The sequence below is a fragment of the Vigna angularis genome, chromosome 11 (assembly GCF_016808095.1).
Source record: "Vigna angularis cultivar LongXiaoDou No.4 chromosome 11, ASM1680809v1, whole genome shotgun sequence".
Classification (NCBI taxonomy): domain Eukaryota; kingdom Viridiplantae; phylum Streptophyta; class Magnoliopsida; order Fabales; family Fabaceae; genus Vigna; species Vigna angularis.
In genome coordinates, this window is record NC_068980.1 from 21,875,124 (window position 1) to 21,887,132 (window position 12,009).

At 31.0% G+C, this 12,009-nt stretch overlaps 2 protein-coding genes across 5 annotated transcripts in view; both read right to left on the reverse strand.

Annotated features, from left to right (window-relative positions):
• Nucleotides 1–12,009, reverse strand: part of LOC108334387 (citrate synthase, mitochondrial) — a 58,615-nt gene that overhangs the window by 25,246 nt on the left and 21,360 nt on the right. The gene's annotated exons all lie outside the window — the stretch shown is intronic.
• Nucleotides 1,476–6,457, reverse strand: LOC108318756 (GTP 3',8-cyclase, mitochondrial). Of its 4 annotated transcripts, XM_052871233.1 has the most exons (8): nt 6,366–6,384; nt 6,181–6,254; nt 4,910–5,530; nt 4,547–4,714; nt 4,261–4,452; nt 2,988–3,056; nt 1,983–2,067; nt 1,476–1,875 (listed from the first exon to the last, which is right to left on the reverse strand). In XM_052871233.1, the coding sequence occupies exons 2-7, from the start codon at nt 6,244–6,246 to the stop codon at nt 1,984–1,986; spliced, it is 1,200 nt and encodes a 399-aa protein (XP_052727193.1). In that variant the 5' UTR covers nt 6,247–6,254; nt 6,366–6,384; the 3' UTR covers nt 1,476–1,875; nt 1,983. The 4 variants fall into 4 exon arrangements, with proteins under 4 accessions (XP_052727193.1, XP_052727192.1, XP_052727195.1 ...); XM_052871232.1 differs by having other exon boundaries at nt 4,910–5,533; nt 6,181–6,457; XM_052871235.1 differs by having other exon boundaries at nt 4,261–4,443; nt 4,910–5,533; nt 6,181–6,453.

Below are 12,009 nucleotides of genomic sequence, written 5' to 3' on the forward strand. Positions count from 1 at the left end.
AAAATCTATTACTCTTTACTTGGAGAGGAGAATTTGGCAGATTTAGTTCAAGCTCGTAACAGCTATTCAAGAATTAATGAATGGGATACCACTAACACGTTGGCTTTTGTAGCTTTTATTTATTTAAGATGATATAAATTATTACCTTTGAAAGCAAACGTGAAATTGACCTATATAGATTTTTTTTTTCAATATGATAATAGTATTGACTTTAACAGATTAAAGTCAATGATAGGATGAACATATGATAGTGAATGGTAAAAGTCAATACATGCAAATTTAGCTCAAGTTATCATTTCAGAAATTTAAACAAAACCAATTGAAATATGGGTAAGAATAAAAAATTATTGATCCATGGAACATAGTCACGTGCAATCTACATCAATCTAAAATAATTGAATATTATAATCGAATAAAACTGTGAACTAAATTAAAATATCATTTAAACTAATTTATAAGTAATTACTAAATTAATTTATTAATTAATTAGTTAATTTATTTTTTAATACATAATTGATTCAGTATAATAAATGTTAACATAATTTATGTTCAGTATTAAAAGGAAAAAAAATATAGATTTTAACAAAAAATTTAATTTACTTAGATTTGTTTGAATTTTATTAATAATTAAGGTAATTAAATGTGTGTTTATTAAGATTAAAATTAACTTTAATATATAATTAGTCTTGAGTGAAGTATTTAACGTTTTATTTTTACTTTATAAATTTTGAATTTTAGTATTTATTTAAGATTAATTGTATATTAACATTAATTTTCTTTTAATAAATATATAACTTGATATTTAGTAAAAATCAAATACAAAAGTGTGTTCAATTATATTAATAATGAATGAAGTTTAAACAAAATTATTAAAATTAAAATTGTTGTATTAAAGTGTAGTTTTATTATTATTATTATTCTACTAGAGAGATGGAATATGTCAATACTTATTTTACAAAACTAACTATTTATCCTTTATTTTTAATTTACAAACATATAAATCAAAATTATGAACTCACATATTTATAATTAAAAGAAAGAAGAACACGCTTCAATTTGATAGTTCCAAGTAGAACTCGAGTTAGAATTTCTCCATGATTTTTGGAACCAGGATTAACACAATGAATTTATTTAACTTTCAAACTTTACATATCAAATTCTCTGATCAAGTTTAGCACTTGCATTCCTTTCAGCTTTTTCACTTCCATTGTGTACTCTTGAGTGTCATTATATCAATCAACAACATTGAATGATATACTTCAATTAACAGGTTACTCTTGCTTTTGAACTTTTCTGTTTCTTTTCTTCATGAATTTTTATTTGAACACACTTTCACCAACTTCTTTCATTCTATCACTCTAAAAGTGATAATGATTAAAAATCTCACGTCAATTAAAAATAAAACCAATTTATAATATATAAGTAAGTGCTAACCTCGTTGGATTATGGAGTTGACTTAAAGTCCAGAAATTTGATAGGTGAAAGGAAGAAACTTTCTTTGTAAGATAGCTCTTCTCGTAACAGGGCATAACCAACCTTCTCAAAATTTCATTGTCATTTCTACAACAAAAGAAATAAATACAGAGCCATGCTGAAAATAAAGCTGATTGGTAAACAATCAACCAGTGAAGAAAGAGTTACACATGATCAGAAATCCAAGCCCAAATTTGCATTATTACTCGATACAATAACAGTGGGTTTTATCCAAAGGCAAAACAGTTAACAGTATATGTGGCTAGGAACAGTTGAAAAATTGATCACCCTTTGTAGTGAGATTGACTATCAATGAAGATCTCAGATACTCAATTCAGGGTACTTCTCACCAGGACTACTCTGGTTGCCTGCTATGTAAGTAACTTTATCACTGTATGATACCTGAAATAGAGACAAATCATGATGTGCCTCAGTAAATTGTAAAAGAAATATTTTAGAGATTGAATGGATAACCTTTATAGAAAATAAATAACTAAAGAAGAAGAGACCTTATCCACCAATATGTATCATAGGCCTATTTGCAGTCTTTGCTATGTCAAACATGCCAGCATGTGAAGCTTTCTTCTTCTTCACCTAGAACAAAGGAAAGACAACCTTAAGAAATAGGATATACAAGACCCCCCATAATATTGCTTAACTAAAGTTATACACACAATTTCAAGTAGTCTATGACCCACTATTGACTATTTTGTTCAAAAGAAATCAAATAGTTTACTAGGACTACAGCAGATAGATGGAAAATCATAGAAAAGAAGTGAATCAGTAACATATTCAATGGAAATGCTCACGTTAGTCTAAAGGTTGAAGGTGATAAGTTATAAAGCACCATTACTTCAATTTATATCATATATCCGTGTTTGACATGTATCCATATATGAGACTAATACTTATCAATAAACTATCTAATCTATGAACCAGTAATATACGTTTGTGACAAAAGTAATTTATAATTTTTTATTTTGAGAGCCTTTAATACATTTGATTTTAATTTGGATTCACATTTATCATGTTTTCAAGAATTGTTGTACATTTCTCAAGATAGATGTATAACGTATTGTATCCTATTGTTTTCAAAATAAACGTATCGGCGTATCAAATATGTATCATATCCGATACATGTATCATATTAATGCATCATGATAAGAATAGTTACTTTATCAAAGGATCTACCAATTACCAAATGAGGATAAACTTTACCTAATTATATCATCCCCACCCACCCTTCTATCTCCATACATATACAGAAGCTCTAACTAGCTCCTTATCAGTTAGGCTGAGGGGTGTGTTGTCCTTTGCTATGCTTCTCTTATTCCTAAAGTATATCTTTTCTAATAAAGGTCCACTAGCATGTTAAATTAAAATAGCAGTGAGTGAAATTCTATTGCAGCATCATCATATTAAGAGGATGATAAATCCTGGTAAAGAAACAAAAGAATTATAAATCATTACAACACAATTGAGATTTAGCAATAGTAATCAGAAGAAGTGCATACCGCTGCTCCTATTATCTCCCTAAGTTCATGATCCTCTGCACCACATCTCAAGGGATCTCTTAAACTAACCTGAAACACGACCCATATAAAAAAATCACAAAAACCTTTTGGTGAAGCTCACATTAAAGATGCTATATGTATGTTATGACATGTTTTATTGTCCCGACCGATGTCAACATCCATACATACATCAAGCACTTTTGACTTGAACATAAATGGTATAGATAACATCCATAATGACGGGCATGTCTTGAATAGAGAAAATGATTATCAGTTTCATTGATTGGAAAATTTTCAGAAATGATTAAGAATTAAGAAAGTACATTAGTGCATCTAAAGAAACAATTACAAGTAATCAACTAAATAGAATATCAAATGAAATAGCACGTGGAATGGAAAGAAGGGGCAAGACAGTGTACATGTTCAATCCCAAAATTTGTATGTGGTAGAGCCATATTTTAATGTTTGTAGAGATCATGTCCTAATGTGTATCAAATCTTCCATTTACTGACAAATACCAAGACTCACTACAGGAATCCACTTTCAGCAGGGCACTTCTATCTTTGTAAATAAATATTTGAAGTTATGTTTTTCTATTATGAGTTGGTCAGATCAGATAGTTTTCCCTTTTTTCCCCGTATCAAGAATTCAGAAATAACAGCAGACATCACAGTTTCAAAGTAGCTAACTGCAAGGAATCAGTCACAGTCTTCATAAACCCAGACTGCCAAAAGTTTGCATAGAAAATCCTCATTTTAGTTGCAAACGAAAATTATAGGCCTTAAATACCAATTCCTTAATCCCGAATCCTTCACCCTCATCACCTAATCCAATTCAATTAACCGTACATTTAGGAGGCCTGCAATTAATATGATCTATGATGCCCTGATACTCCAAAAATGGAAACATAAAGGTGTTGTTCCCATGTCAAATACTGATACTTCTACATTCATATCAATTTTTTAAATTAAATAGCGATCATCATAATCATGAACTGATGAGAAATTACCACTCTCTCTTTCTTCACCCTTAATTATGCATCTATAATTTTTTGCTAATAGATATCCTAAATTTCAATACAATTATCGTATTCCCGTAGTTGTATGTGCTCATGTCGTACTAAGCATCCAGACTTCATATATTATCATGAAGTCTAGCGTTACAGATGCACCAAAAACATTGAGTATTCAAATATAAGTGACATCACAGATTTAGCCCAATTACCATCACCAAGTACAATACACTGAGCTTTGATGATTTGAATATAACTTACCTCCGAAGGACCAAATAAACAGACTTTAAAGTTTCCATCAGCAAGTAGTCGCAATCTATTGCAACCAGCACAGAAATGCTCAGTCATTGATGTGATAAACGAAACTCTACCTTCATGCCCATCTATTGTGAAATTTTTGGCTGTATCTGTAGGGTGGTCCTGAACTCTTTTTAAGCTTGGAAACTGTTTCATCTGTTTGTTAATGATGGTTACCAAGGGTCTCTACTATAAGAGAACAACAAAATGTAGTATAAAAGTTAGGTCTCCAGTCTGAATTCTACCTTACCACTGTATCCAACATTTCTGAGTAGGGTACTAGTTTCTTGACATTCCAAACATTCCCATCAAAAGGCATGAACTCTATGAAGCGAATATCAATTGCCTTTTCACGGGTCAACTCAACAAAGTCGCAGATCTCATCATCGTTGAATCCACGCATTACAACACAATTGACCTGAAATGCAAGAGAAACATAAAAGATACCTTAAAATGCATCCATCAGTGACATGAAATTTACCTGAGGTTATGCACCCTTGTTGAAAAATTCATTTGATTAACTTAATGAATTTGAGCAAAAAGGTAGCTGCTCATGGGAAGGTGATCAACAAGAAACACTTGCAAAAGGTAACGATATGCAACAAAGAAATACCTTAACTGGATTAAATCCAAGGTCTATGGCAGCATTAATTGAATTCATTACTTTTTCATGCCCTTTTCGTCTGGTCATAAACTCAAACTTTGCAGGTACCAAAGTGTCTAAACTAATGTTGAGGGAAGTAAGCCCACAATCTTTCAGCCTTGGAAGTTTTCTCGTCAGGGCAATACCATTGGTAGTCATGGACAATGTTTTCAGTCCCTTCAAGTTTGATAATTCCAAACATATGTCTGCAATATCCTTTCTAACAGTTGGTTCCCCACCCGTCAGACGTATTTTAGTTACCCCTGAGCTTACAAACAGATTTGCCAATCGCAGAATCTCAGTATTTGTCAAAATTTGAGGGCTAGGAGTGAGTTCCACACCTTCTGCCGGCATACAATACTGACACCTTAAATTGCACCTCTCTGTTAAAGATATTCTCAAGTATGTGTGAAGCCTTCCAAATGAATCTACCAACATATCAGAGACGGAATTATCCTTTGGCAGATCTTCAGACACCGAAGCAAGAGATGCAGTAGCCAAAGCTCTTGTGGCACATTCATTCCAGTGTCCACCGAACAAAGCTTGACGAGTACTACTGGCAGCACAGTACGAACCCACATCACATTTAAACTGCTTCAAGAAAATTTGTGTCACAAGCCAGCCACATTTTCATAAACAAAATTTGAACACATATTAGCTACACGAAACCCCAGATTACCTAAATTCTTACACAAAAAAGAAAATAACAATTTCCATCCGGTTATCAGTATTTAATTCTTCAAGTACACATGCCGTATAAACTCAATTGATATTAAGAAGGCACAACTAAGTGATTATTTTTGAATTTTTTTCAAGGTAAAACGGAGTGGTTTTACAAGGTTATTACTGAATTTGGACATATACCAGCACCACCACACCCTCGATTAATACACAAAACGTGAATTTAGCACAGGCTAACCAGTACTCTTAGGACAAGAACTAAAATAATAACTCTCTTCTGCATGTAAATGGGTATCACAATAACTTATCATTGAATTGAGCATTTGATAAAAAAAAAGAAACTGAATCGAAGTTCAATGATGGGTTTTTCCATGATCCTGATAGAACAGGGGAATCATAAGTTTATACCCGAAATTTAACATGGCATGAATGATTCAGTTAACTTCATGAATGTGTTCCAAAACATCAATTTTCAATTCATTACAACCAACTTGATTGACCAGTTACATCACCAAAAGAATAAGCAAAACAAACCGAGAGAGAGAGAGAGAGGGTCTCACCGGAAAGGAATTTGATAGGTTAAACCCAATTGGGCAGTGAAAGAATTTTGATAAGTGTCGCCTCATGGTTGACGCTGAAACAATGAATTTGGAAAAAATATTGAGTTGGGGTTGGAAAAGATTTTCTCTTTTTTTATAATTTTTGTCTGGGACACCAAAGACTCATAACATATGTATCTATATACAAGGTAAGAGGGAGTTCTGAGAGGTTGTCGTGTTGTTTGTGAAGGGTGAGGGTAACAGACAGTGTGACAGAGAGACCCGAAAGTGCAAAGTGCCGACTCCATTGTAATATGTTCTATTATATTCTATCCACACTATTAAAAATATATTTTTCTAAAGGCCACATGGCCCCAAACATATTTTTTCCTAAGGGATTAGTTTGTTCCAGTTTTAAATATCCACCACAGATTATCTTTTTTCAGATTTTTTTTAAGATGTGGAAGTATATGATAATTTTCAACGAAGAATAATTCTTGATTTAATTGGATTTTGAAACTTAATTATTTTAATTAATTTTTCATTTAACTATTATCATTGAAAAGTAATAATGAATTAATTTTCATTTTACTATTATCATAATTTTTCATTTAACTATTATTATTGAGAATTAATAATGAATTCATTTTCATTTTACTATTGTCATAAAAAAAATTAATTGTGTAATTATGTGAATTTATTGAAAGATTGTTGTAAGTAGAGATATTAAAATGATTTTAAACTTCTTATTCAATCCAACTCACAACTCATTCCAATTAGTTGAGTAAATCCGATCCAATAATAATTATTTTTATAATAATATTTGGTAAAATAAATAAATACTTTGTTTGCATTGATATAAAAATATAAAATTTACTTTTATTAAAATATAATATATATATATATATATATATAAATATTTAAATTTTTTTCGCAATAGAATGTTAGATGCAATTTGTAAGGATAAGACCGTCTACAGATAATATTGAACACTTAAAGATTTTAAAAAGCTTTTAAAAATGATAACAAGAAAGAAGACTTGTTTTATACAGGTTTATTCTAAACTAAGTTACATCTAGTTCTTCTTAAGTATTCTTAAGAAATTATATTAATCTTTAAAAAAATTACAAGTTTAACCACTCATGGTTTTACATAATTTAACGGACTAACATGTTTCACCACTCCTGATATACAAATAGTCCAATTGACTATATCGTTTAAACTCTACTAAGTTAAATAAACAAATATTTTAAATCACTTCTAATTCTACGAAAATAACAAAGTATTTTTATAAAAAAACAAGTACACAAAGATGCTATATTTGCAATACAAGAATATCTGAAAACTTGTAACAAAGATTTTCTTTTCAAAAAAAGCTTTAGACGATGCAAGCGAAAAAGTGGTTTGACCGCGTAAGATCCTCTTTATATAAGTTTTTTTGAAAAATATTTTGTTAGTAAGACTATTGACTTTCACATAGAAGTATAGCCTTTTAATACGAAGTTAGATGCTATATTACTTTTTCAGAAATAATTATGTTATTTGAATAAATACGTCAAACATAAGATATTTAGGAAATATTTTCAAAATGTATCTTAATGTTCTTCTGGTTGAGATAAGACAAACAAGTCACTCAATTCAATATCACTATATATATATAAATATTACATGTACAAACAGTCTCATTTAACATCCATTGTACTCATTCACTGCAGAATTTTCAATATGGCAAATATATAACAAAGTTAAACCACATTTTCAATCATTCACCCATCATATAAACCCACCCAATGAAAACACCAAATTCATCACCCTTTTATGTATATTTCACGTATTTAATCAATATAAGCATCTAAAAAAACTTCATTTTAGCACCATCAATATTACGATACCATAGTACGCATTCAACATGTTTAAATTTGACAACAGTAACGTCCAAACACCACACTACCCCCTTCCTATTCTAACCATAATAAGATTCAACGAGCATTATCCATATATATACCATCAGCACTCAAACCGCCTCATTACAGAACACAATGCCATTAAAAATCCACATACAGTTTCAGATATGACTTCCTAACTAAACTAATAGTTTAACTAAGTTCCTACACATTTTAATTTTCATTATCCTAACATACAAGCCATATAACATCAAAATCAGAACACCAAAATGCATGCAAACAGATTTAATACATGTTAAAAGGTAGGTTCATTACTTGTACAAGTTCACAGCCACCACTGCAGTAAAACTAAATCAATTTATAGTATTTAATTTAATTTAAGGTACATATTAGCCTAAAACGAAGGTCTCATCTCAACACATGGCAATTCAGCATTTACAAATCTATTGCATCTAATTTCAAGTGTAAACTTAAACAGATATGGCTAGTTTCACCAATTAAACATGTAACGTCACAAACCAGTAATATTTATGTAGGATTGGAGTTCATCCCATAACAATAGCTTATATAGACCATCTATTAAGAAATCTAGCAATTTAAACAGAATCCAATGACCCTTAAAACTTATACCCATTGGGCTAGTTCAACACATAATCATAGTTTACCAATTTATTACTATTATGACACACACAACGGCCTCTTTTATCCATGACCAAACAACACGGATATATAGAGCATTCATAGTTATTTTATATTACTTATGTATATATGAACATAATAACTCAGTGTCTAGGAAATTTGTTCGTAGTGCATCCAGTTCAGTTATAAAAACCAACAAGTATTTACCAATTAGTGCAAAATGTGAAACCAAAATTTCTCTTTCAATAGCTCAAATTTATTAAGGTATAACAAAGCATCTAAATATTATTTTCCAGAACCCAATTACATACCACATACCAATTAAGACACCGAACTTTATCCAATTACAAGCACCACATTTTCTTTTCAATAGAATAGGTATATAGCATTCAACTAGTTCAATATGCACGAAGGAAACACCAACAAAGGACCACACATATTTTACCACGTTCAAGCAATTAAGCAATAAAAAACAAGATAAATCACATAATCACAAACAGGGTTACCTCCTCATACCTGGCCTATAAACTCTTCACGGTAAGATCCTAGGCTCAACAATTTTTGCACCTCTCATTCTCAACCTCAATAGTTCCATCAAGATCAATTTTGATAGCAAAATTCCACCTATAACTGATAATAGATTTTCCACCGTAATGGGACAAGCTCCCAGGTTCGCCTATTCTGAAGAGCACTTAGTTCATCTAGCATGATTTGATGCTAATCTAGCATGGTTTGATGCTAACCAGGATGGCTTAAGGTATTAGTAACAAATTTTGGGATGGTCATAGAAGAAATAGACGAAAGGAAGGTATAAAAAGGTGAAGATAATTTATGGTAACTTAAAGTAATATAATGTGAAGAGGGATTACGAGTAGAATGTATACCTTATCGGAGAGCAATTGGAAGGGTAGATTCAGTTATCAAAGTTAGAGGAGACGAAGTAGTTGACACTTGAAATGACTCACTAGGTGGTTGTTGAGAAACACCTGGTGGACTAGGCACAATTAGAGGAGCACAAATAATAGGAATATTAACTGTATTAGATTGAAACATATAAGAAGAAAAATGATCGTTAGAATTAAAGGAAAACTTGTTGAAGGTGACATTTGCAGAAATAAAATAGCGGAGAAGGAAAAAAATGCTTGTGTCCTTTTTTTGATCTAGTAAATCCTATAAAAACACATTTGTTTGATCAAGGAGCTAACTTATCAATTATAGGACTAAAATTATGAACAAAACATGTGCACCTAAAAACTTTTTGAGGTAAGGGGTTAAGGGGTTCATGAGGAAATAAAATAGAATAGGTATTTTATTATCTTAAATAGAAGAAGGCATGTGATTAATGAGATAACATGCAGTAAGAATAGCAGCACCAAAAAATATTGAAGAATGTTACCATGAATTAAAAGAATGTGAGTTGTTTCCATAAGATGTCTAGTTTTGCGCTCAACCACCCCATTTTGTTGCACTGTATAATATTGAAGAATGTTACCATGAATTAAAAGAATGTGAGTTGTTTCCATAAGATGTCTAGTTTTGCGCTCAACCACCCCATTTGGTTGCACTGTATAAGCACATGAAGTTTGATGGAGAATACCATGAGCTATATATTATTTAAAAGAATGGGAAAGATAGTCACAATCATTATCATTGTGCAAAGTTTGGATAGAAACACCAACCTGAGTTTTAATTTCATTATAAAAGGTTTGAAAAATATATAATAAGTCAGAACAAGTTTTCATTAAAAATAGCCATGTGCATAACACTTGTCAATCTTGTGACCTAGCCTACCACAATGGTCACACTTGGGACGTCATTTTCCCGGCTTGCGAGAGTAATTGTGATCATGACATTGAGATGCCAACGTAGAAGAAACATGTGTATCATTCATGAGTTTAGTAAGTACATGCAAAACAGTGGAACAAGTACAAGTCAAGTGGGTCCAACAAAGGTTATACAATCATGTCCAAGAAAGAGTACAATCTTTTCTGAATTTGAATCCTCAAGAGTCACAACAAAAATAAATCAAAGAAGAATACGGAATAAGACAAAGATGAGGACGCCAAAATCTAGTATATTGATAAGTCAGGTGAAGATTCGCCACAAAGATGTTAATATTTGATAAGAATCAGAGTTTTAATCCAAGAACCAAGAGAATCTTCTCTGAAAAATGCAAATGCATATATTATGACTAAAAAGTGTCTACATTATCTTTTAGTACCTCTATATATGAAACCAAGAAATCCTAAAATAAAGCTCAAAGCTCAAAACACATAAAAGTAATAGATAATGAAAATTACATATGTAAACTTTTTGCCTGGCGAGACCTACTTGTCCAGCAAATTTAACATGTTATAAAATTAAAATAAAATTACAAATTATTTAATTTCCTAAATTATTCTTCAATTGCGTTCATGATTTCATGTTCTTTAAATTCCCTCATTCACAAAACATTATAAGATTCAATGAGACATGTTTTAACATTGGACCTTGTCACTAACCCTTTGAATTGCAAATGTTCTTCTTCAAGTTCTTCTCATATATGTTTCAGGAGATAGTCTTCTATCATACCCTCCTTCTTAAAGGGAATTTATCCTCAAATTTGTACTACTTGAAGATTCTTTATCATTCTCCCCTGTTTCAAATGAATTCGACCCGAATTCTAGAAGATCCTACGCACAAACACAAACAAAAATCAAAGACACAAAGCTAAAATAATCCAAAATAGAAATTCTACTAAAATGATATTTAGATCCTTGAAGAGGCTAATCTCTTATTATCAAATATTTCTCAATTAAACAATCAAACTATAAGTATGACTTTGATTATCCCTAAGTTGCTTAGAGATGGTCAAACAAGTTAACTCATATGCATATATTTCTAAGCTTGTTTTCATACTAAAAGAATGGCTTTGAATATCCAAATGAATTTACAAACAAGCTAATAGATTATCAAACACAAGTTCTTTGAGTTCTAAGCTTGTGTCTTCTTATTTTATCATCTTATCTTCCTTCCATAGTTGATGCCATTGTTCCTTGAGGCCAATTAATATTTTCTTTTAGCGACAAATTAATTAGGATGCTCTCTTATTTTTCTTCTTTTTCTTCTTTCTATTATCTCTATTTCTTTTTCTTATTTAGCTTTAAACGCTCTTGACGTTTCTAAGTAGCCAAGCATGATCCTTTCATAACTTCTGGAGTCAAATTTCCCCATATTATCTTTAGTATTCAATATTATCTTTAGTATTCAATATAAAACATTGACAACCAAAGGGGTGTGATAACACTGTCGTTGATGTGATTCAATT

Bases quoted from the DNA above. Each gene is read 5' to 3' on its own strand.
- LOC108318756 (XM_052871232.1), bottom strand. From the start codon at position 6,246: ATGAGGCGACACTTATCAAAATTCTTTCACTGCCCAATTGGGTTTAAC. The intron at 3,057-4,260 runs GTAAGTTATATT...GTCGTGTTTCAG, and splicing joins GTTTATTTGGTCCTTCGGAG to GTTAGTTTAAGAGATCCCTT. The intron at 2,068-2,987 runs GTATGCACTTCT...CCTTTGTTCTAG, and splicing joins GGGAGATAATAGGAGCAGCG to GTGAAGAAGAAGAAAGCTTC.